The sequence below is a fragment of the Mercenaria mercenaria genome, chromosome 9 (genome assembly GCF_021730395.1).
Source record: "Mercenaria mercenaria strain notata chromosome 9, MADL_Memer_1, whole genome shotgun sequence".
Classification (NCBI taxonomy): Eukaryota; Metazoa; Mollusca; class Bivalvia; order Venerida; family Veneridae; genus Mercenaria; species Mercenaria mercenaria.
In genome coordinates, this window is record NC_069369.1 from 48590702 (window position 1) to 48618479 (window position 27778).

General features: G+C 35.3%; 1 protein-coding gene across 2 annotated transcripts in view; it reads right to left on the reverse strand.

Annotated features, from left to right (window-relative positions):
- Positions 1–2150: 2150 nt before the first annotated feature.
- Positions 2151–27778, reverse strand: part of LOC123547947 (monocarboxylate transporter 9-like) — a 45879-nt gene continuing 20251 nt past the window's right edge. Inside the window, exons 1-6 of one of the 2 annotated variants that reach the window (XM_045335193.2) lie at positions 24829–25347; positions 14108–14342; positions 10137–10280; positions 5362–6138; positions 3664–3714; positions 2151–3044 (exon numbers count right to left, since the gene is read on the reverse strand). In XM_045335193.2, the coding sequence (XP_045191128.2) occupies positions 2641–3044; positions 3664–3714; positions 5362–6138; positions 10137–10280; positions 14108–14315 (1584 nt within the window). In that variant the 5' untranslated portion in view covers positions 14316–14342; positions 24829–25347 and the 3' untranslated portion in view covers positions 2151–2640. Of the gene's footprint in view, positions 3045–3663; positions 3715–5361; positions 6139–10136; positions 10281–14107; positions 14343–24828; positions 25348–27778 lie in introns of those variants that run through there. The other variant, XM_045335192.2, reaches the window with a different exon arrangement.

The following is a 27778-nucleotide window of genomic DNA, read 5'->3' on the forward strand; positions in this document are numbered from 1 at the left end:
ATCATCGTCGTTGTCGTCGTCATCGTCATCGTCATTGACGTCTTCTTCTTCGTCATCATCATCATTATCATCACAAAAGCAACATATTTGTCCTATTATAAACAAAATCACATGTACTTGAGCAATGACTTAGCTGTCATTTCAGCGGGTGTGTGCAATGTCCATACGTCCGTCCGTCTGAAGCCAAAGTTTAAAATGTCGATTAAACTAATGATGATGGTGCTGAAACTTATGCTAGTGATAGCGATGAAGATTGTTATGAAAATGACGTTCATGATGAATGATGATTACGACTTTTATGATGATAGTTCTGCTATGAACAAAGATGCCAAACTGCGTTCCAGTCAATTATCCTTATCAAATCGTATACACCCTTGCAATATACAACGCATTTTGTCGCTATCAAAATTTGGCAGAATTTTATACCGGTAATCACATTGTATACTACCACATTACTTTCGGTGTATCAATGCCTGTTAAAAGCAAGTTACATGATGCCACAGACACTCCAAGACAGCCTCAAAGGAATAGTAAACAAAGATTTAGAGTTATTAAATATTCCGGTGTAATATGGGATTTACACTGATCAATTTCTACCTTCAAGTCTAAATGCACAAGCAATTCTGTTGTGCTCAGTTAGTTAACATGCATCCCTAAGTATGCAATCGAATGTATTCTAGTCAATGATTTGTAACAAATTCCTAAACCGACGACAAGCTGGCTGCCATTTTTTTCTACATTTCTAGTGATCCTTAATAATCACATGTGTGCATATTGTATGGTATAATTTTCAGAAAACATTATTTCTGTTATTGTATGATGTTGCGAAAATGCGCTACGTTGTTATTTTTGTGAATTCGCCTGAAGATAATCTGCCTTTTCCAACTGTAAGTATCTTTGAAAGCCTTATCAACCGCTCAAACCACTAAAGTTAGCTATTTTTTTCTTGCCAGACAGGATTTTCCCATGTTTTTGTCGGTGCTAGAAAAACTCGTCTTACATCCCGGGGTGTAAAGATGACTCACGTGCTGAAATTTATGAATGAATGCGTAAATTCATACGCTACTATAATAAAATAGTGCTCGAAAGAAACGCGTTTGTTTTATTTTAATTCTTTTTATAGTCGACGAAAACTGTATGTAAAAGCCTCATTACCGACTGAACATTACTTCGAGCCAGATTTTTCCATCCGCACCTTCAACCACAGAAAGATTCTAATATGCTGTTGTCTCACGTTGCTTTCGTAAAATAATTACTCTAAGTGTTTCAAGACACTAAATAGGAAAATGGAGAGGAAAAAAGGTATGCGTTTGACTGAATATATTTTTCTTGCATCAAACATGACCCTCACTTTCCTTTTGATTTTTATTCAGCATTAACAATATTCTTCAAGAAAATGTAAGTTACAGACATTTAAAATTGGTCCTAATGTGTGCTGCAGCCATTGGAAATATGTCAATTTTATATAGAATAAAGAAGAACAGCTATTTAGTGTATTGTAACCTCAAGTTTATCGTCCGGACGTTAACAAAATGGGACTAGACACGGCTACACGCATGCGCGTATTCTTGAAAGCCATGTCGACTCTCAACAAGATGAACACACACGCATGTACGCACACACGCATCCTCTCCTAGACAGAATGTGAATTGCTCGTTGAGTTGAGTGCTACAGAGCTATCTATTTGATATGTAGTCCAATAAAAAGATATAAACCATAATAAAAGTATTAGAAATTCTTGAATTTCTCTTTGTCGCCTTATTCAAGTTATTTATAAGTGATATTTTATCTAAATAAAAAATCCGCGTGAACCGTCCGGGGTGTAAGACGAGTTTTTCCAGCGCCGGCAAAAACACAGGAAAGTCCTGTCTGGCATATAAAAATAACAATTCTAATTATCTGACCTATAACCATTGCGCCCACAATAGACTTTTGAAATAACAATGCATAAACACGATGAGACGTAAAAAGGTCCTAGTTCTTCGCTCAAAGACCAACGTCACTGTAAATGGTAAATCTAAGTATGTGATTTTTCTGGCCTTTTACTATGAATGAGCATGCTTAATAAAATTTTATTGACTTATCATACCAGGCCTAAGAAAAAACAAAATTCAGCATTCGGGAAAGTTAAAACAACAGGAGGCTTTAACAGTTTGAACTTTTTTCTGTGTAGAACGTATGAAATCAATATAAAAGACATATCATTAAAATTTTACATTCATAATGATAAATATTATATCGTACATTGGACCAGAACCTGTTATAAATAGATCTACAACTATCATTTTTCTAAGAAAACAGACACTACGGTTTAATAAACGGAGTTATAGCTAAAGCAATCTTGCTACAATTTCGACCGCATAGGTTTCCACATATTTTGGTTATTAATAATTCTACAGCTAAATGTTAATGTTCTTTATATAAACAAATCGGATATTGGGAAAATATCTCTAATCGGTGACCATTACAAGAAGAAACTTTTTTTCTTTTCTAGATATGTTTTTTTTTTTTTACAATGAAGGTTGTTACCACATAATTAATACACATACACAGCGCGTACTTTCGTATTAAATGTCGTCATCATCATCATCATCATCATCATAAAGAAAGAAAACAACACAACCTAAATATGGCTTTTCATCATAAATCCTCATTTTCATCTATAAATTTCAACTCTTCACCATTTAAAAGCCGTTGTATTTCTTCAGTAAAATTCAAAGGTTCAGTTTCTGCGGAATCAGTATATTTGTTAAAACCTTTCTGATTGGACGTTGCTGAGCAACCACTTCCGGAACACGTGAGCTTTTGATTCGCACTGAATTCTTGGCATTCGGAATCCTGCTTTTCCTCCATGTCTACATTGCTTTGTTTTCCTTGTTTGCTGTTGCTGCTGGCGATCATCGAAGATGCCGTGCACGTCTCATTAATGACGTCACCATTATTCGTGACGACAAAGTCTACATCGGGAGGGTTCGGAGAATCACCGTTTGGCTGAAAAACCACCGTTGCCATACCAAGAGCGGCACCAATAAGGATTATGAATGCTGAAAAGTAAAGACAATACTTTAACGCCAGAGGTCTTGTCATCTGACAGTAGATCTAATCTAAAATCTTCAAGTCTTACGTATCTCAAATAAGACTTACGTTGGAGGTACTCTAGATTTCTAAGGATACTTTAAATAATGCATGTAAAAGGATTCTTCTGGAAATGAAAAATATGTTGTGCTTCGCGCTATCCTCAAAAACTAAAATGGATAAACTTCTTCTGGGAAAACAATACCGTATTGGTAATGGGTTTTGCCTATCATTGAACTAATATACGTATGCATCAAAGAAATTTATATTTCGGAAAGTTGGTGTAAATGACACCAACGAAAAGTTTATTTGAGCCGCGTCATGAGAAAACCAACATAGCGTATTTGCGACCAGCATGGATCAAGACCAGCCTGCGCATCCGCGCAGTCTGGTCAGGATCCATGCTGTTCGTTAACGGTTTTTTTAATTGCAGTAGGCTTTGTAAGCGAACAGCATGGTCCTGACCAGACTGCCCGGATGCGCAGGCTGGTCTGGATCCATGCTGGTCGCATATGCACTATGTTGATTTTCTCATGGTGCGGCTCATTTATCAAAGATGACATCATTGAATTGCGAATAAATGCATACCTGCTATCATAAATGCATGGTCATATGAGCCACCTTTGTCTACAATCAAGCCTGAAATGCAAAACAGTCAAACTATTGAAATCTCTTGAGCATTTAAATCTGGACTCCTATATGTTATTTTGTCAGCAAATATTGTATACGTATCGTTTCAGTATTCAGTAGCTGGCTTTAGCTGTTACTCTGGTACAAAGTACTCCCACCTAACCGACCACTCACAGTCTTGGCCCAGGCAACTAGTAAAACTTCTTTTGCCATGCTCTTTCTTTACGACTACATTAAGCCGAGAACGTGTCAACCCTGTCACAGAGCGGTGTTAATAGATCTCCGCTCTTCTGTTATTAGCGACATCCTAGTCCTTGAGCCGAACTCGCTTTATGTTTTACTGCAAGGACTAAAATGTTGTCTTTTAAAAAGTAACAAATGTATAAAATTAAACAAACTCAAGTTCTATGGAGAATTTATTTACGTCGCACCGACACAATTATAGGTTATATGGCGACTTTCCAGCCTTTTAATGGTGAAGGAAGACCCCAGGTGCTCCTCCGATCACGAGCGAGCACATGGGTAGAACCACCGACCTTCCGTAAGCCAGCTGGATGGCTTCCTCACATGAAAAATTCAACGCACCGAGTGAAGCTCGAACCCACATCAATGTGGGGCAAGTGATTTGAAGTCAGCGATCTTAACCACTCGACCACGGAGGCCCCCGTTCTATGGAAAAGGTAGGATTTGTAGTTATTAGCGACATCCTAGTCCTTGAGCTGAACTCGCTTTATGTTTTACTGCAAGGGCTAAAATTTTGTCTTTTTCAAACTAACACATTATGTATAAAATTAAACGAACTCTTCTATGGAGAAAGTAGGATTTGTAGTTATTAGCGACATCCTATAGTCCTTGAGCTGAACTCGCTTTATGTTTTACTGCAAGGGCTAAAATTTTGTCTTTTTCAAACTAACAAATTACGTATAAAATTAAACGAACTCTTCTATGGAGAAAGTAGGATTTGTAGTTATTAGCGACATCCTAGTCCTTGAGCTGAACTAAAATGTTGTCTTTTTCAAACTAACAAATGTATAAAATTAAACGAACTCTTCTATGGAGAAAGTAGGATTTGTAGTTATTAGCGACATCCTAGTCCTTGAGCTCAACTCGCTTTATGTTTTACTGCAAGGGCTAAAATTTTGTCTTTTTCAAACTAACAAATTATGTATAAAATTAAACGAACTCTTCTATGGAGAAAGTAGGATATGTAGTTATTAGCGACATCCTAGTTTACTAATAGTCAGTAAGATTAAGTAATTCCTAGATAATTATCGGTTTATCTCCCCTTTTTGTCCATATTTTTACAACTAATTACCTTAATCTAAACCTTAAAACCAGATTCCCTTTTCATTCATGAAAAACCGCAGTTCTATTTTTCACTGTACTTTTTTTTATTATAATTATTTTTCTTCAAGACCTTTACATGGCCTATGGACAGTATTTGAAGTTCCATGTCAGTGAAAAGTACACGCGTCATAATTATGGATCGCGATCAAATAATGAATGCTTAAAATGATTCATAGCCAGATATCTAAGTTTACTTGATATTAAAAAGAGGCAAAAAAAATTATATATTCTAAAATTGTTTTACGAATTCCATAGAGAAATGATTAGTTACTATACAATTTAGAAGAAGAGCCATTATTTTGTACTCACCGGTTATCACAGGTCCGAGGGCTGTTCCAACAGCACAGAAAATGAGTTCCATACCAGTGGCTATAGACAAGTACTTTATACCAACGAGTTTAATGTTGATAGTGTTCATAACTGCATAGCACCCGCCAAAATAGGCACCCAATAGAATTGAATACACTAAGAGACCCGTATATGTCCTAGAATAAAGGGGAAATAAAAAAGTTCCAAGTGCGAGTGAGCCAAATGTACCTGAATAAAGAACTACTTCGTCAATATTCTTAGTCTCTGATATCAATGACGTCAGCACCCGTGCTAAGATTGTCGCGAACCCGCAAGATGAAATTAGAATAGTGGTCGCTATATGACTGTATCCTTTGATCATTGAAAAATGTGGTAAATGGAGAAATATCATATATGTCCCTATACTAAATAACATTAAACTGAGCGAAAAACATATAATAAGTTTATTGGTATACACTTTTGCATAGTGTTTTAATAGCTGTCGTTTGGTAATTTCTTCGTCGTCATCTGTCTTAATGGATTCCTGTCTAGCTAGTTCCAGTCTTGAAGGCTTACATAATACAGCGAATAGACATTTGTGTAATCCAATTCCCGCCATTATGATAAAATAACCAGCGTTGCCATAGAAATCACGTAATACTTCCATGATAGGTGTGAAAATACATGTTCCGACACCAACGCCCGATACTGCTATTCCCAAAGCAGTATTTCTCCACCGTCGAAAGTTGAATCCAACTACAACCATAGTTGCCGTGTAGCCCACACCACCACCAAAACCTGTCGATATAAATATAAATAATTGCTCAAAGACTTTCATCAATTTCATTACTGCAAAGTGTTACTATCGGAGGCAACTCTTGATGCTTGTATTATCACCATAATATTTGATGCAACTTAGGTGAAGTTTCAAAATTTGACATCAAATATCTCGTTAGAAACCTACGTTTCTACCTATTTCAAATACATTGTCACCTGTGTAAGCTATTGCTACGTGCCATTTTCAGAATTCACCGCTCTATCAATATCAAACAGCTCTCAAATATATAACGAAAAAAATACATATTTACCACTAGTAAAACTTTTCGGATGAAAATGACATCCATGCGTACCACATAAGGATAGAAATGAGTATGTATAGGTCGACTTTTGAGCTTTTGCACTTACTCATTCGTCGGCGTTGCCGTCTATGTTAAGGTCCCAGTTTATGTAAGTTTTTTTTGTACAAAAGCTGGTATCTAAATAATCACTTGTGGGAATGGATTGAAACTTAACACACTTATTCGCTATGACTAACTGACATGCAATGGTAAAGTTCCATAACCCTGCTGTCCTTTTTCACAAAGTTATATTAATTCAGTTTTGTTTAGCAGCTTTTGAATAGTCGAGCATTGCTGTCCTCAAACACTGATTAATAAATTGTATTAGTATGAACTATTCCAGTGAAAGTTATAGACATTGTTTTCGGCATATTTTGCACACATAAGTTCTGAAACCTCGGCTTCTATAAATTTTCATTTTTTCTTTTTAGAAAACTTAATACTTTTTTTAAAGATATAGTCGCATGTAATAAAAGATTTAAAGAACGTTTGGAAAAGAGAATATCAGCCGATTACTACTTTGCGCTTCATTGTGTGTTGAAACGGTCTTGATGAAATCCCAATAATGCCAGAAAGAAAAGAAAAACTTGCCGTCTTTTCTCATTAATTTTATTCGATCGGACAATAAAAGAACACTAAAGTGTAACGGAAGACATTCACTGACAATAGCTAACAAGAAGTTAGACCAATATAAAAGGAAGGATTTCAATTAATTAGAAATATCGACTACGACAACTTGTCAGAATAAACCGCCGGAACTAGCACACGTGTACTAATTAAAGAATCGTTACACGAAATTCAAGCACGCGAAGCGGCACATGCTCGGTTGTTCTCAGGTTCCGAGTTCCGTAAGGTCAATGTTTTTAATTCCATTGAAGAACGGTTTTAATGAAGTCTTGCACAGGTCGTGTTAAGGACTGTAATGGTCTTGGTACGCGGCACAAACATAGGGTGTGATGAATCGGATTACTTCGTAACAATAAAAGCACACGCCGTTTTACGCCAGGCACGTGATTCAGCTGAAGGCAAATTGAAGTCAGTTGCAAGTCTGACAGTGCTATCCTGTATGGTTACATATTTAACACTGGAATGGGTGGAAAAACACTTATTTGCCAGTCGAACATGCGGCAAGTATCACTTTTACCTCTCGAGCATCCGGTCAAGGCCGATACTACTTGAAATAGTACCTATATAAGCACAGAACACTAACTGGGATACCAGTCGCAACAGTTAATGGAAGCAGGATCATTATTATCACTGCAATCCAATCTTCTTACCGATGTATCACTGATTCCCTTATGTAAAAGTGCCAAGACCACTCCTTCATTTAGGTGTAAATTGTTAAAATGAGATTGTTTTCACAATATGCAACAATTGTTAAAAATGTAACAGTAATTATCATTTTGAGACAGTGGCAAAAATTATCAGCAAAAGAACTTAATGAACGCCGACTAGCAAATTATGTCTGTCGATCGTGCATGTCTCCATTTAAAGTGTTTCCATTAATCATTTATAAGAATAGACGTAATGCCAGCAGGAGATGATCCGGGAACGGAAGAAAAATATATTTCTGTCAATTCAATATTATATTATACACAAGCAGAGATTTATGTTTGAATAATCATGCTTCCTGCTGACGGAGATAACAATGCGTACTGTATAGTGCCGTTAGCTGCCGTGTCCGCATTTTTATCATTTTATGTAAATCTATTGTTATGGTCGTCGGGTCTTTTTCAGAATGATTATTCCGGCCTGTCGCGACGGGTCTGTATTATGATAGGCTTTTCGTTTGAAAACAACAACACAGATCGAAGCTTTCATATTTACTGTCGGCAGAGCTTTTTGATACAGAGATAGAGATGGCTAAGAAGCGTTTTTTTTATCTAGATACCAAAATTCACATAAAGACCGAGGTACATATCTATACTTTTAATAATACGTTAAGTGGATAACATAAACCATGCTTTGATTAATGAAACTTAAAATATAATGTAACCCTTTGTATGAGCTTACATAATGTTCATTTACAGATATACAGTGTTGCCGTTGGCGGACGGCGGTTCTTTGACCTACAGCTCGTGTTTGACGGGTGGAAGCGATTGCTAGTTACAATATACAAACATAATTGTTCCGCCGTCAAACTTTCATATGCACTACGAACAAATAAGATGGCTCTGTATTTACACAATAAATGCACAAATCAGTTACAGTCCGACATTGAGCAGACGATACAGTATCTGAAAATATTCTAAGTTGTAATTTTGTTGCATTGCGGTGTTTTTTTTTTCGTTGTTTTTCTGGAAACGGCGCCTGTTTTCGCTAAATCGCTCCGATCAGCGCACTGTGTGTTTTATACCAAATGACCCGCCAAAATGGTTACTTGCAGTACAAGTAATCTCGCTCAAAATAAGATGTCATACGCTCGAGATAAGATGTTGTGGGAACGAGATAAGATGTCGTGCGCTCGAGATAAGATGTCGTGCGCACGAGATAATTTAATCTTAAAAACAATAAATGCATGTCCTAAACATACCACCGTACAATTTCTCGAACCGAATGGATTTGACAGTAGTATTGCACCAACTTCATGACGATTAAGATGGATTTGCTAACTGAAATCGCGAAGTGCTAATATACCATTTGTAAATGAATTAGAAAGTAATCAGTTTTTACGTCAGGAATATTCGTTTACACTAGTGTAGCACTGCGAAGTCCGGTGATTCTATAACAATATGTAAATATACAAAACTGTTTATTTTCAAATATATTATTTTTGTCATAGTTTATGTTACATACGTATGTACAAAAAATACTATAAGGTAGTAAAATATACAAGTTGTCAATAAGCAAAAACAGCAATCGAAAAAAAAAACAAAAAACAAAAAAAACGACAACTTTAACATGATACATATTCTATGGAGGCTTAGGGTATTGATTTTTTCTGTTTTCCAGAATTGTTTTACTTTATGCTGCGAACTTTATGGTTTCACGAAAATACTTAAGTTTTGTTAAGGTGGAATGCGCCTCAAATTTTTTTCCGAATTTCGTCCTGAAATTTATACTGTAAAAAATTTTTTTCCGAATTTCGTCCTGAAATTTATACTGTAAAAAATTCAGGATATATGCGATTGAGTACCGACTCTATTTTGATGCCATTTTGTTCGAGTTTTTTCCTGTTGTGTCACAAACATGGCCCCTGACGTCGCTTTTCGTGCAACGCCCAGCTCCGAGTGCTCACGGCATTTTTCAACAAACTTATGTATTTTCATGAAATCGGCAACAGATGCCAGAATGCTATAGTCAACAGACTGCATTTGTCACAAAGATATTATTCAAATAATTCTCATTACGTATTTGTCAACGGTCAAGTTGACAGTTAAATAACTCTTACATCCACTTTTAGCACAACATCTTTAATTCGTGTCATTATCTAGTAAACCCGTAGAATGATCTATATAGATCACGTAATTAAACATTTTATTGATTGATTTTCTCGGGAAAAAGTTACATTCTGCGGTAGGATTCAAGTGAACAGATGTCCTCAGTCAGTTCGTAAATTCTTCTACGACAACGTCAAAAAATAAAAGAAAGGCAATGTACTTGAGAAGAAAAGAATGTTAAAAAACGATTTGGTCCCAGGAATACAGTCAATACCCTGCTATAAACATGCCGACTTACCTGCTAGTATTCCATAAGTGAAAATAGACAAGGTTAAGTTTGGACTGAATGCTGTTGCCAAGCAACCGACTGTGGTAAGAAACCCGTCTATAAACATAGCAGATCTGCAGCTAAGCTTGTCGATGATTATACTCGAAACGGGACCTGAAACGAATCAAATATGACGTATTAATTATTATCAACTTGCGGCACACAGTGTTTGAAACGAACCAAATACGAAATATTTTGCAACTTCAACAAAGTCAATGCTACAGTCCTAAAATAATCCTACATTTATGATTAAAGAGAAGACCAAAGTCTACGCAATCCTGAAATAAATCATACATGACATGATTAGAGAGAACACCAAAGTCTACACAATCCTGATATTAATCAGATATGAAGTAATTAAAGAGACGACAAATCTGGATTTGAAGTAAATCAAATAGTCAAACTTGTCATAGCGACTCACTGAATTAAACGACTTCCTGTCGTATACGACCTATATACGACCCTGTTCCAGACCGCCCAACGTAAATCACTATATAAAGTCACTGAATTAAACGACTCCCTGTCTGACGCGACAAACGACCGTAATTTTTGCATCCCGTGACGATTATATGGCTGATTCGAACGACCCTTGGCATTTTTCACAGTCTAGAAGTTTGCAAAAATTGTCGCTATGGCAAATTTGACTGTACTTTTAGATCATTAGAAGTTGTGGTGTTCTAATTTTTCGCTTATTGTGTGCTTGTATAATGGCATTAAATGAAAAATCTGATATATTTTACTAATAAGATTTGTCACCCATGAATTCATGTTTGTTTCTTTGTTGGGTTTAACGTCGCACCGACACAATTATAAGTCATATGGCAACTTTCCAGCTTTGATGGTGGAGGAAGACCCTAGGTGTCCTTCCGTGCATTATTTCATCACGAGCGGACACCTGGGTAGAACCACCGACCTTCCTTAAGCCAGCTGGGTGGCTTCCTCACATGAATTTAAACGTCCCAAGTGAGGCTCGAACCCACATCGGTGAGGGGCAAGTGATTTGAAGTCAGCGACATTAACCACTCGGTCGTGGAGGCCCCTAATAAATTCATGTCTCCACGATATACCTGTTAAGGTCACAGCAGACTGGACTTCATGAACAAAAAAGAAAACGCAGTAACGAGGCCGTGCAGTGCATAGTTGCGGAAGAAACCCCACATTTATAACAGACATACGAAAAATATTCCAATATTCACTGTCTGTGTAAGAAGTTCGAATAAGAAAGTTATCTTCTTTTGTATTTCTTTTTTTGCCGAAAGGCCGATATTGAAATATTAAATTATACTGTTACACATGTGCAGTTTTTGTTACCAAATATTATATTCCCTCTTTTAGGGATGTCGATGTTAGAAAATGTTACTTTTTAATGCAGAAAATTTCATCAAATTTCATTCAAACTCGTTCTAAGATGCAATATACTCTGTATTTAATACAGAAACGGTAGTTTTTATACAAGAATAGCCTATCAGACATAAAATAGCCTACCAGACATAAATGCATTATTAATTCATAATCAAAGGGATACCAGAAGTTATTATCTGCTATGATAAACAGGAAAGGAATACAAGGAAGATACAGGTTTTCGATATCGATAAGAAGTCAGACTATCCAGGAAAAGAAATGCTAGTTTTTATGCCTTCCTGCGGGACTTTGGATTAGAGATTACTGTTTGTAAAACCTCGAACTGTCGTCATTTTCAAAATAATTACATCTGTCAAAAGAATTACCACAGACAGAATAAAAATGTTATTCGTTTTTTCCTCTTTTAGTACAACGCTATCTGTAAATTTCTCTACTTTTGAGCTAAACTTGGTGGCATGCTTAGATTATTCAGTACTGCTGAGAAAGGCCCTAAGCGTCATGCTTAAATTATTCAGTACTGTTGAAAAAGTCCCTAAACGTCATGATTAAATTATTCAGTAGTGTTGAGAAAGTCCCTAAGCGTCATGCTTAAATTATTCAATACTGGTTGAGAAAGTATCTAAACGTCATGCTTAAATTAATCAGTACTGTTGAGAAAGTCCCTAGCGCTTGATATTGTCGTGTTGCTGTTGCTAATCAATACCTAAGGCTGATATAAAGAATGGTTTTAGTGAAAAATAAAGTTGCATTAACAAAAACTCAATTGACGAATTTGTGCCTAGACAAGTATGAAAATGCATGTTATGTTGGAAAAATGCTGGTTCTGTGATTCATTTTACGTGTTTTTTTTTTGTTTGCTTGCGGGCAATATTTCATGCCGTAACTAAAGAATAAAAACATGTCAGTTTTAAAGATAAATAGCATATTATATCATTTTATGCGTGCAATAATGCATAGCAATATCACAAGAAAAAATTATTTAGGAGTTTTCTTTTCGGAAATGAGCAATATTTCATAATCGTGTTCCGTGATTTCTGAATTGATCCGAAATCCAATATCATGCTCGAATGAAACCGGTTATGTCTGGATATAAATTTAGGTCATAAACAGATTCTAGTTTAAGAGTCTGTCAATAAATAAGTCATTATACATTATATTTCACGAATGTTTTATAGGCAATTCACTTAGACACCGCATTATTACGCTCAGATTTTATTTGCCGCTACTCTATAGTTAGCACGGAAATTGATGTCGAAAAAAGGCAAATGTAAGCCTGTAATCTACTATCCTGGCGGTAGCATTGATTCTTTGTACATTGATGGAGAACGCTACATGCCAAATATCCTTGACATTCTAGTGCCTATGATATCTGCTCGACGTTACTTGTACGAGACCTTGGATACAACTAGACTGCCATCAGTCGTTGGAGTCCGTTAAAAATAAATCGGTCTGCCCTAAAATCCTCTTCAATAGCACTTTTTTTTTTTATCTGTGGTCTCTGATTCTTACAAGAGTAAGATTAGCATAGAGAAGACAAAAGAAAAGTCGATGTCAATATGAATTATTATTGATTAACTAATCAGAGAACATAACTTAATATTTACAATTTAAAAAGAAACAAACTCGAGATCCAGTAGTTAACATATGGATATAAAATACATATGATTTGGACATGTTTAAAATACTTATCAACACCATAGTTATATATTTCATACCTACATGGTAATAATTAGCCATTCATATCTAGATTTACAGTCTGTTTTCTTTGTCCTTCAGATAGTTCTGAAGATTCTTTTGAAGTTATTTTCCACGACTGACGTTATGTATATAGAGCGTTTTGAAAGTGTACGTAAAACATCCAGATTACAAGAAATTAATTCCCAAAGTGAATTGTAGGGAAACTCAGAGTCCAAACATTTTCCAAACACTGAACTTGGGAGTGTTTTTCAGATGTCGGCAAGTATGACTTGTATGTGAAGAAGAAACGCTTTTGGCTAAAACTTTACTTTTTTCAGGAATGCTAACTTTCAGTTTTGTGCAATTTTGAGCAAATATATACATGCATTTATTAACTTGAAAAACACATTGTGTCTAAAGTTAATTCGCCCTTAATCTCTGATTCATGTGGCGAAGTTGGCAATTACTTGCTGAGAACAGGTTAGTACTGGTAAAGACTCCAGAACACTGGTTAGCTTAAGTGCCCGCCGTTATAACAAGAGCTGTCCGTAAGACAGCACGCTCGACTTTTTTCAGTACTTGACTCTGAATTAGAGCTTTGCCAGTAGAATTTTATAAAACTTTAACCAAAAAAAATCTAAGTTAAAAAGAGGCATAACTCTGTCATAATTCAAATCAGAGTTATGGGGACTGTTTCTCCCCGTGTAAACTTTGATAGTAAATATCTATTTATGTTTCAAGTCAATAGCTTTGTATGCCAATGAAAATATCTTCATTCACTCGATCACGGTCATCGAATAATAATGAACGGTAACATATAAATGTAGGTCTATATGGATTTCCTTGGGCTAGAGCTGAACGTATTATTTGTCCATCATAATAAAATGTATTCTTCAACTCACCTCCCAATGACACCAGGGCTGCATACAAACTGCCGGCCCAAGCTGTGGAGGCCGACTTTCCGGAATACTCATCCAGGAGTACGGCATGTACCATCCCAACACCGTACAGAAACATTCCAAATATCATGAAATAGCCGAACGATGAAACAAGTACTACCCATGACCAGCCTCTATCCAGCTCCTCCATTTGTGACATCATAGGTGTCATGGTGTCACGAAAAGCGTGTTACGTGCCCTGAAAAAATATTGAAAATCTCAGAAATGTTTACTTAAATATCTCAAACATTCGTGCCAGGTCTGATTTCAGTATGGCCAAGCCACGAAACCTTTCGGTACCGTGCACATTTTTGTCATTTTTGCTTTTCTAATAGTATCTTATCATTTAACGGATTTTAGTAAAATGAAAAAGAGCTGAGCACGTAGTGCGTCTGCCAGACATTCTAAATACTGTTCACAATCACTTCGACCAAATGCTTGTGTGCACGTAACCTACACATTCGTCCATGAAAAAAAAAATGCTTGGAAAGATTTATATATCGTGACAGATGTTTTGTGAGGAAAACACTACTAGTAATTTACCTAGCTGTTTCTGACGGGTTTCAGTTAAATAATAAGTACAGAGTTTAAAACTTCATATGGTGACTGCATGTGTTTGGTAAATGTTGAATATTTGGAGAAGACTTGGGTCTGCACTAGTCAAACTTTATAGAATACTCGCCTATGGCCAGTAAGCCTAAAGTCAAGGTCACAGTGACCTCCAGACTGAAAATGGTTTCCGCTCAATAACTAGAGAACGCAACGGCAAACAGTGGCCATACGTCATAAAATGATTGACTGTATATGACCCCTATTGTTTTGAGGTCTGTAGGAGAAACGTCAAAGTCACAATGACCTTTAAACTGAAAACGGTTTACGGCTCAATCACTCGAGGCTTGGACGTACGGTGGTTAACTTTTTCAGGATATTTGCCTACGGCCAGCCGACTGGTCCTAGAGCTCACGGACTTTTAGTACAACAATTGAGGCCAAAAGAAGTTTATAATTTTTTGGAAACGATATTTCATATCCTCCATGAAAACCCATATCCTATGCCTATCTATACCTTGTTCACTTATGTTTGTGATAGGGGAGGTAAAATTCGCTTGTAAAAATATCAGGGGGTAAGGTCAAGTTTATATCTACCAGTTTTTTCACTGTTTGATTACAGTGCTATCTGACTGTCAGTTAATGGATATATGTCACGCAATGTCAGCAATTAGAAATTCATCAAAAAGGAATGAAGGTCAAACTTGATATTCAAGGTCAAAGGTCAAATTTATGGAAAAAAAATCACAAAAATTGGCATATTTGTGGTCCCTTTAATTTTGTGAGGTCAGCAGGTCAAAATCATAATGACCTTCAGATTGAAAAAAAAGCGAATAATTTTATTGGACAACTGCCAGTGGTAACTAAATAACTTCTACTGACTAGGGTTTTATAGGTCAAAGGACAAGGTCATTAGGACGGTTAGACTGGAAACAGTTTCTGGTAAATAATTGGAGAATGATTTGCCCTACAGTTGCCGGACGTCATAGGCCAGTAGTCGGACCGTCAGAAGGTCAAGGTTACATTGACCTAGAGACTGTAAACTATTTCAAACCAGTAAAAGGATTAGACTTGTGTTATGGCTGGCAAAATAACACATTAAGTTACCTCCGCCAGTTCATCATGGGGGCCTTTATATTTTACAGCCACAGCTTGTTAGCAAATTAATATTAGGATCCTAGAAAATGATAGCGGACTTAGTTTGATCGAGAAAATGAAATTATATGCAACTTTAAAACATTGCTTAGCTAAATTGTAGTTGAATATTAAAAATGACATAATCTGCAGGCGAAAGCGATTTTTGTTATGAACGTGCTAATTATTTCCTGCCGCAGTTAAATAGATTTCCTGTCCATTGATTTTATTCAATATTACGCTTTGTAAAACTGCATGTTTGTGGAGAAATCAGATGCATTATTTATTTGCGTGCATATGACACTATTAATAGTTTCCATCATTGCATGAACAAACTTTATCGCTATAAAATAGATATGTTTTGCCAGAAAATTTGTTTCTCACAGGCTGTACCCAAACCAATGGTAATTCAATAATGATGAACGGTTTGGCTTTCGATTTATGAAATAATTGTTCAAGTCAGTTCAGGATCGGATAAGTTAAACCATCTGTACGTCCATGATCAGATTAAAACGCAGTCTTCATAATAAACACCCCACTTTCGTTTGTGCAGGACTGAAAAATGCTGACACAAGAATGAAAAGAATCGCATTTTAGGTAAGTTACGTGTGAGTGAGATAATGTCGTCTGTGAGTGACGTAATGTCGTCTGTGAATGAGATAACGTCGTCTGTGAGTACTACAGATATGTGGTATTTTAAAAGTAGATTTCAATTTTATCAAGTCACGTGTTGTGATCTTATAACCTGAATAAAATTGAATTGAATGGAATTGAATTGTAAACTGTTTTTATAATGATACTGAAACTTCTGGAAGTGATTTAATGCACATATCAGGACTGGTTTTTTGCCAATGCGGAAAACTGATCCATTTAAGCTTGCATTGGTAATTTTGATAAGCTCATGTTTTCAGAATACAATCACTTGAAAATGTTAACAATAACTATCTTGTTTATCACTTCAGTGTCAATATGAAAGCTTGCGATATAAATGTTCATCTAGAGGTCATTGTGACTCCACAGATAGCTAAATTTATAAAATAGACTGGTCCATCGTTCAGTTTGGGCAGTACCATTTTCTATTCAAAGGGATGTTCACTAAAAATTTACGGATTGAATAGCGAACAGTACAGACCATGATCAGCCTGCACGGATGTTCCTGCACTGGTCGAAAAGGCAGAACCACTTGCCGCCAGCAGTCTAAAGGTTAGTTAACTTTACCAGAATTAATTTATACCATGTTTAATCTTAGCTACTTTTGTGGCATTCTTATCGTCAGTATCAGTAACATGTTTTGATTAAAATGGAACTTACATTGCTATCCGCAGCAGCGAGTATTCTTACGAGGATCTTATATTAGTTCAATAAGTTTGTTATACCCAGTCTGTAGCTCTCGACTTCACTTTAAATTCCCATGAAACTTATTTATGCCGCTAGAAATTCCACTAGAAATTACAATTAAATTCCAGTGCTGTCATATTTTGTACAGGTTTTAGTCCACATGTTGTTTCAAAGACAATCAATTTCTGTGTACATTTATAGCTTGAAAGTTAACATTTTTTGAGGCTCTGTAGGCAGTAGGTGGTTCAGCAGGTTCTGTTATTGGTCACCTTGTGCGTAAAAGTATCAATCAGATCAAGACTATGTTTACGTCGTCCATTAAAAGTATTCTCCCTGCACAGAAACACACTTTTGAAGTCTTATCCATGACCTAAATGCTTCCAAGTAGTCTCCCCTTGTTAAACTGTTGATACACTGAAAAATTGCAGAACCAATGGCACTTCTAGTAGCACAGCGTCTACCTCTGAACATTTTCTTAAGCAAGGGATATAGTAAAAGTCACAGGGTCTTAGGTCAGGAGAATAAAGCGGGTGCCCAACCTGGATAATCTTTTCTTTGTTCTAAGAAAGACTGTACAATTAGTCGTTTGTGTGCGGACGCATGTATAAACAGTATGCCTTTCAAACCTTTACCTGGGCATTCATTTTGATAGAATATTATTACTGTAAGAAAATATCTCTTTTGCAGATACCTGAAAAGAAGCAGAGCTTAAATGCAAGCTTTGATATTTACCTTTTCTTCACGTTTCATTATAGCCTTGACTAAAATATAGCCGTTGTATATGAGTGTGTAACAATGGATAACTTGGTCAATTGTATATTAACTGGAGGTATGTTGAGTAAACATCTGTTATCAAGTACATGAAACTGCCGCACGGTTTCTTTGGAAAACCATTAGTGACAGACTTTATTAAATCAGTGATTTGATTGTTCTTCACCTTTACAAAACGTCGTTGTTCACAGTATCATTTACGGTGACAATGTTACAAATCAATATTAAAGCAAATGTTTCTCGTATGAAAAAGAAAAGATTAATTCCGGAAAAGATTTATTCCGTTATTTTATCAGATAAAAATGAATCTTCCGCGACACGAGAAGTAATCACATTTTAGTGTAATAATCCACGTTAGTGTATTGAAAGAGCCATGTGATGTAGTCAAGCAATGCACCGACTTGATCTAGTATCGAAAGGCTGTATTGATAACAGAGGAAAAATCATTAGAATTCAATGCAAAAAGTACCATATATCACAACAGGGTCAATCAAAATAGAAAGAACCTGATCAAAGCGAGTGGGAAAAAGAGATCAATTGAAATTAACTGAAACTGGGAAATATTATCAGTTTCTGTATTCAATGAGATAACAAGGTAATAAACGAATGTAGATACTAGTCAGGTTTTTTTTGTGAATGAATGACAAATTAACACAATAAAAAGCGTATCGAAGGTAATATTGTTTTCTTTATATATGAAACGCCAGTAGCATTCCCTTTGCGGAAGATCTCGAACGACGATCGAAATTGTTGATATCAAACGAAAACCCTCCGATTGTATAATTTTTCTTATAAAACGATAGCAAGTTTTTCTTTGAAACATCATTGCGTCGATCATATTCAATTCATAATTGTAATCAAAACTGTTCTATTTTTGTTTACAGAACACTTAAAATAGATATTGTATTGTCATTCGTTAAGTATGACATCTGTGAAAATGCAATGTCTTTTAGAAATTGCTGAAAACAGTTGCATTTTGAAAAGTAATCAAAACAAATTTAAATAACATGGCGACGCTTTTCGAAAAGCCATAAGTGCTATTAAAGAAACTCTGAGATATACACATATATTTGCTATACACCTTAAGCGACTGATATATTAAAAAAATAAACAACAACAACAAAATCACAAGTTTTACATGGACTGCTGTTTTGGTTGGTACATGTACTTGAAACAAAAGTTGAGAATCATAATTATATATACAGAAGCGCCCACGGAAAACTCTCTCCAAGCACGAGAATAATATCATTGCTTTAGGAGTATAAAAAGTGTGTGTGTGTGTGTGGTGGGGGGGGGGGGGGGGGGGGTTGCACCACAATTCGAAGAAAAGTTAAACCCGTGTGAAAGCTTCGTCGTCATATCTCAGTAACTATGGTATGTATTTGATGGAAACTTCACACAAGACATTCTATTCATCACACCTACTAGACACCCATGTCAGATAACTTTTGGGTTGAATTTTTATATGAAAAAAATCACGACCTTTTTTTTCGACTTAGATTCTTTAGTTAAAACTTTTCATGCTAATAACTATTCAGCTGTATCTCAGCAACAACTATATGCTTCTACTGAAATGAGTGTGTTAGAAATTGATTCATATTGTGATCTTTTCTGTTTAGAAAATCCAGCTGAACGTTTGTTTACAATCAGCTATCGAGCTGTATCTCAGTAACAAACAAATATACTGGATTTAAACACAAGACAGCCTTCTTATCCAAAGTTTATCCACAACCAAGTTAGAGGACTCGTGATTGAAATAAGATTAAATTATTGCTCTTATTTGACTTAGAATATTTGAATGAAGTTCTGTACGCAATGATAATATTTTAATTTGTAATTGATTTACTGTTATATAAGTCTGTCTAAGTTATGGCCCTTGTTCGACTTAAAAATTGTCGAAAAGTCGAGCGAGTTGTCTTAGATAAATACATATTTTTAACAAAAGCTTGAACGGAACGAAATTAAATATCTAAAAACTTTTATAGACTGGGTAAAATGTATCGACCGTATAATTACAACTGCATATATGTATATGCATTCAATTTCAAATAGCTCCATTAGTTTCCAATCGATAACTGCTTTTAAACGATTCTCTTTTATCGTTTTGTTATGTATATGATCAAATGATAAATATATTAAACTAATTATTAATTGATAATATGACTCATGTCTCACTTAATTGAGAGGAAACTACTTCCAGTGAAATCAAGCTATGCGACTGTCAGTTTAGTACTTCTACTTTTTACCAATCGTTTAAATATTATATTATGCGTAATTTGTTTTAGATTTGCCTGACCAAGAAAGATTGAAATATAAGAAAGATAACGTGTTTACCTTCGTAGTTACTACTGCTATTATTATTATTATATAATAATGTTAAAACCCAGGATCATATGGAACGCCTAATATTGACTAACGGTTCATACTGAATAACGCTTTGAACAGTAAAACCAATAAACTATTTCTTGTGACCTTATCTCTTGTAATGTTTTAACAATGCAAGTGCATACTGGAAGTTTCAAGTATTGGCAGTGTATAGAAAAAGAATGGAATGATACCAAATAATCTCCCGCCTGGCTACACGTAATTAGAACATAACCCTCCATGAATTAAAAAATTGTATTGTCAATGAGTATGTGTATAAAACGACATGAATTTAATTGTCATGAGAAAGGCCTTAGGATGGATTACGTCAAATACAGTAAATACGTCTGCATTGTTATCTAGAATGAACTTTTTGAAGCATAGAATGCACAAGCAAAATAATAGCAGACTCGATTTCACTGAGTATATTCGTGAGCGGTAATGAAATGCGCAAAGCCGCTCACGTCTCTAGCACTGACTAGGTTCAATTTATGCCTAAAAGACTTATTACATATGACACGCTGTGACACTAAAACAGTTTGAGAACATTTGGTAAAAAGCATTTGCTTAATTTGAAAGCTATATTGCAAACATTTGTCCAGCCTGTAAAAGCAATGAACTTTTGCGCAACAGTTGCAACAATGTTTCACACATTTTGGACTTTTTTTGCGCAACAGTTGCAACAATGTTTCACACATTTTGGACTTCTTTGTTTTTCTAGTATTTTCTTTGTAATTATGAAACGGATATGGTATATTTTAAGGCCAGACAAATACTTGTATTATTGTGATAACATACATTACTCGAGGATACCAACTACTAAAACGCACTATATAATAAGGAGTAGCGGATAGAATAATGTATACTGTACTGAAAAAATCATTACAATTGTAGTTTTAACTACCAATATAAACTTTGTAAGTTGAAACATGTTTCCAGTCACAATTATTGGTTGCCTGTGACATAGATAATTGATATAAATTGTCATTTAGGACGCCACTTGTGTCTCATTGATAAAACGGATGATCATCAACGGTAAATTGTGCTACTGGGTGGATCAATACTGGAATTTCCCGCGGTGGCTGACATTGAATTGTACAAACTATCAGTTATTGAAATTGTTTGAAACGTATTTTCCTGTTTTCCCATGTTCGTCAGTCTACATCAAACTCTTAATGGCAGTTTTACACAGCAAACGATACATTCTTCTTTGGTCTAAAGTAGAAATCAGTGTTTTGATGAATGTATCTCATAGCAAAATGCGAATATCAACATTATTACCGTTTTGTTTTGTTGTCTCCTCTATTCTGTGAAAATATTTTTATTTCGTGGACGTGACAATACAACATTATAAGGCTTCGGTCAAAGCACCTTTCTCGTCTGGAAATGAATTCGTTGATTTCAGTTTTTGCAGCAAAAAATGGCTGGAAATTTACCTGTTCGTTTAGATTTAATTTCGTAGGTTGAAGCATCTACGAAATCCACGAAAATTAAGCCCGCGTAAATATTAATGATTTATAAGTATGTTAAATATTTCGTCCCTATCTCATATTTTACAATACTTAGTTCCATTTCCGCATTGCTGTTTTGATATCAAGTGAAAGGTTATGTTTTTCTTTAACGACATCTTCAAGTTTATACCTACCTATTTATTTTCTACTTAGACGATACAGAGAGTGTTTAAAAATAATGCATGATACATGTATGGTAGTAACTATACTTTATCTTTTCAACTTCTGATTAGAATGAACATATGCATCTATGTGTGTTCGCATGTTATGCAAGTCCGGGTTACATAAAATATTATGCATGAATATCCCATGCAGGTTGTTGAAACCGAGAAAATTTATTCATTGAGAATGTCATGTCAAATACAAAAATATACAATACGCATATTTTGGACCCTTGCGGATGTTTCGAAATATCTACATCTATTAGAACAATGGCAAAGAATTTTGCAATATTTTGATATGTAAAAAAATATTGAAAATCATCCTGTATGCTACAAGTTAAAGCGTTGAGTATTCTCCTTACTTTATTGCAAGATTCGCTACTTTGTTGCGTTTATCACTTACACTATAATAAATACTATATGAGTCGTGCCATGAGAAAACCAACATAGTGGGTATGCGACCAGCATGGATCCAGACCAGCCTGCGCATCCGCGCAGTCTGGTCAGGATCCATGCTGTTCGCTAACAGTTTCTCCAATTCCAATAGGCTTTAAAAGCGAACAGCATGGATTCTGACCAGACTGTGCGGATGCGCAGGCTGGTCTGGATCCATGCTGGTCGCAAACCCACTATGTTGGTTTTCCCATGGCACGGCTCATATAAATATCATGTTGTGTCTTGGTAAGTCGCATTGCATTTGCTCTCTCTTAATGTATTGTCCTCCAATTTGATCGCCTTTAAGGCTTTTTTGATTAGTTATGTTGATAGAGTAATGTAAACACTACGGTAAATGATGTATTCTCTCGGTGCCATGTTATAAAGTAATAGGTATCAATTGAGTCCTCAAGTAAATGTATTGTGTAAGTAATTTCAATATATGCTGTACATAAAAAAATCAGAATCTGCGAGCACGTTATACCAACACAAGTATTAGATATATAAAACTTTTGTTGAAAATCCGGACTTGCGATTATCATCTCCAACCATTCTCCATCAACGCTGCATACCCAAGGGTGTCTAGACCCATTGCTTACAAAATTAAGGTTTCTTAAAAACTACTGATATGAAACACTCAATGGACCAATTGCGTCAGTACAACAGATCTGTACTGATGAATGTATGCAAGCACAAAGAACAGCACTAACTTTACCTTACATGAGTTTTGAAAAAATGTATTTTTAGTTTAGTTTATTTAATTGTTGGTATTGTTATTTCTTGACATAAGTAACCAGCCCTTATAGCTCTTTAAATGAGAAACAAAAAATATTCTGAAAATACAGTTATTCTTCTCAGAAAAGTGAATTAGTACAGACATGACATCAGCATGTGTTTCTTTTATTATTTAAGTTGTAAATTGCCTCGTCTACACGCGACACTTTCTCTGAAATAAAAAAAAGAGCTGTGCTAGTAAGGCGTGGTTATTTTTGGATTGTTTGTCGTCAGGAACAAAACAAAGTAGACAGGTTAAAGTTAAAGCAAAACAAAACGGGGTTTAAATCTGTGAGAAAAGTGTTATATGTAATTCCTTAATTTGCTTCTGGCCATCTTGTTTTGTAAATCACGGACAACAAGAGAGTCTTTTATATAAACACTGCCTACACCCTAGCTTACTACTTTCTGTTTTTGTGGCCAATTACCAGTTGGTAATACTTTCCCAAATATGACAAACATATACCTTAATACCGCACCCCCGCCCCCACTTTTAAAGTAAAATGTGTTTGATTCTTTATTGTGTTTTATTGTGTAACTTAGTTATATCATAGTTTATTGCTAGAACAGAAAAAAAACTGTCTGCATAATAAATATTCATAGGATTGTAACAAGGTGATACCAGCATATGTCTGAGTCAATATTCCAGAAGAAATCCACACATCACTCCAACATGAGATAGTTTGTCTTCAATAAAACAAAATAACAAGGGATTGTAGGTAAAATAGGGGAAACTATTTCTTCGTATTTTGTATTTTTCATAAATTATTCTCCAACAAAGTGCGAACAATAATGACATTGATGGGGACAACGTTTCAAGATACACATACATATATAGTGGTTTTATCAATAACATTATTAAAGGAGGCAGGACGATTGTTTAAAACCACACAATTTTCAAAAATAATTCTGTGATTTGGTGACCCAAAATTAAGAATACGAGTTTTTTACTTATAATTAGTTTATACGAGATATTACAAAATGATACATAAGAAAATAATTATACTAAAACGTGTTATTAACCTTTAGCCTGCTGGCGGCAAGTGATTCTGCCTTTGCGACCAGTGCAGACCAAGATCAGCCTGCACATCCGTCACAATCTTTTGCAATATTTGCAAAATTAAGTTTAAAAAGAAATTGTTGAAACGCACATACATTCACAAATGCTTACATAAACTTGATAAAGTTAAAAACATATCTTTAAACTTGGAAAAGATGTCCCCAGAAATAGTCACTTTATCACCTAGATATTGAAATACACTATTATTAACTCACTATTGTGCACTTCCCACTTATCGACAACATTCTTATGAAAACGGTTCGAAGCTATGGTTCAAGAATGAAATAAATCGTTGATATAACAAATGTAACTATATCTTTAAATGTGGATAAGATATCCCCAGAAATAGTCACCTTCTCAACTAGATATTGAAATAATATAACTATCAACACTGTTTTCAATTCATGCAAGTTATCGACGCTATAAGAAAACAATATGAAGCTATGATACAAAAATGACTTATAAATTGTTAATATACTAAATGTTTTTCTTTGTCAGCATTTAGCTAATTGATATAGTGTATTGATATAATGTTTTTCGCTATTATCTTTCAGTCAAAAAATTATAATTGCTCTAAAAATGAACTTACATGTTTTCCCTCACTGCACCTACCCCTTTGTAAGAGAACCTTTGTTTTCATTTGGTAATAAAAGTGTTTTTATCCATTCCATAGCACATTGTACGAAGCTTAACTAAATTTGTATATCTAAGTTCATAAGAAACGCTTTATATATTTGCCAAATTTATTTCTGTTAATCACATTTCATTGTTTCACTTTTGCATTTTGTTTGTTAAACATAAACTGCTGCAATGGTATGCAGTTTAAATCGTTTTTAATACTCCATCAAAACAATAATATTTTCTGACAGTTAGTGGAATACAAAAGCTTTCTCTTGCTCCTGTTTTAACAAAGTTATCTAATTTGCTCCGTTTCTAAGCATAAATGTCTGCAACAGTAGCACCTACGGCGACAGTAATAAGGCGTACTGGATAAAAACAGAAGGCGAAATATTTGTCATTCAATGTAATATTTGTCATATTGCACTTTTTCCAATAAAAATGATTAGCGACAACACAAGAAAAAACCGCGTCTTCGGAAATAATCCAAGTTGCCGATCGCGTAGGAAAAGGCAGTGAACAAACCCGATGAAGCTGCTTGATCTAACGTTGAAAGGTTTTATTGATCACAGAAGACAAAGTCATTAATGTTTGATAAAAATTCAACAATGAATAAAATGGAGTGATAGAAGAAATTAATTAAAGAACAGTCCTGTAATTGCATGCCGATGCGTTTCTTTTTTAAATGTCAAATTTATACACGGAGCTAACATAATCAGAGCCACTCACCGCAATGCAGGCCGCCCAAAGTATTAATTATAGTGGAGTGTTATATGAAACGGGCTTCTTCAATGCCCAAAATACATTTGGATTATATAAAAAACGAAATAAAAATGGGTGAAGGGGTATTAAAGGGTGGCGAAGGGGGAGGGCGGAAGTTAAATCAACAACACACGTAATATATATGATGCAAGCTGAACACAGTCATTCTTTTAAACGTACACAATAATACTATTTTACAGTACGACAGAGAATTATTGCAGGTGTATGTTATTTATTAGCTTGAAATTACGAGATAAGAATTAAAAAATGAAATGTATGCCCAGTAAATGACTACATTTCACACATGGTCAAAATAGTGAAATATCCAAAATTTGATCACTACCCGGTCGTTTTCTTTAGCCTCTCTTCAAAATCCAAGGTTACCAAGGCACCCGATTCTTGCTGGACTCGTAACTACAAGTTCATGTAGAGATGTCTGTATTTACTTCACACATCAGCTTAGACTGGCTGGAAAATTTTGCAGACTTAAGCATGATTGAAGCAATGAAATTTGTAAGAGAGAACGCTGTCCGTCCATATTAAACTAATTTCGAAGCTCGGACAGCAAGATCTGGTGACTGGACATTTACGCACTAAGATAAGAAGTTAATTGCATTGCATTTTACATTTAACATGCTTAATTCAAATAATTGATATATATAAATTTTTTCGCAGGTTTGACGTCGTTGGAATGAAAACAAGCCATTATGTAAGTTTAGTATGACACAAAATTATAATATTTTGATGTGACACTCAAATATAGATGACGTTGTTCGAATAGACTGGCTATAAGATGTAACGAGAGAATTCCAACCTTTATCAGAAATTCCCTGGTTCAGTAGAAAAAGCTAACAAATCGGAAAAAGGAATAAAACAGATGTTTTATTAAACTCGTTGAATTAAAAAAAGAAAATATCTAAGCAGAACCTCGCATTTTATTTTTTATTCTAGTCTTGTAATAACTTGAAAATGGAAAACGACACTCATGTAATATACTCGATCTATACTCTATTTAAGTAACGACAGTAAAATAAGTTGTATTCTTAAAACTTCTCCCTCCCCCGCCCCCCCCCCCCCCCCCCCCCCCCCTCCAAAAAAAGTACACTTTTTGTCGCTATAGCTCTACTCTGAATTACTCGGAACACTTCATATTGTATTTAAGCACGTACTTCTACTCGATCTTGAAACCAAATAGCTATATAGAACGTTTATTTCATTAAAAAAATGTGTATAAAACGGTGCCGTGACACAAGTCATAACCACGTCTTCATTAAGCAACTGCGGTCAGCTAATAAAAGGAATAGCACTGAACAAACTTGATTAACGAACTTAAGTTCTTGCTGATAACAGAAAAACAACATTAATGTTTAATAGAAGTTCTCAACATTCATCAGAGACAGAAAGTGAATGAGAGTACAAAAAGCACGTAGAGATCGAGACATGCTTTTGTCAAATGTTAGCATGGTGTTGACAGAGAATGTTTCTGTTAATTAAGAAATCAATGAACAAGTGACCATGATGACCCTATGGTGCTTAACCTACACTGACATTTTGGCTTCGAATGTTTGCCGCGAAATACTGCATTTGTACCTTAACAATTGTTTCTGGTATCAAAAGGATATGGCCATGGCATGATTGCGACCCCAATCTTGAATAAGGACCTCAAATACCGCCTCTTCATTGGGTTCTATTCCATATCAGCATATATGACCCAAGGTAATGTACGAATGGCTTTCTTTAAATGTAATGCAATGTAAATACACGGACCATGTGACTGTCCTGTGACCAAGCTTGGGTGCCATCAGCTAAAACTTCATGTAAAATATATCGTCTGAGAGTCTTGCACTTCCACCCGTTGAAGAAAAGATTCATTGAGATTTCTATATGTAATTCTATCAAACACGCACCCCTGTTGCGTCTCCAAATTTAGTCTAAGGGGCCTGTCATAGACACGCTTGACGGGAGACCTTACGTCAGGTATAAATCATTTGCCTCTGTCGTGTACCTTAAATTTAAAGAAGATTTTCTTTTTACATTTTATTACGGCACAATAAAACGTTGACCTCTGTGCCCACCTGTAAAGTCCCAGGGACCCTGACGAAAACTCCAAAGACTTCTTTTACTTTCTATAAATTATTTCTTGATTAGTATAAATAAAA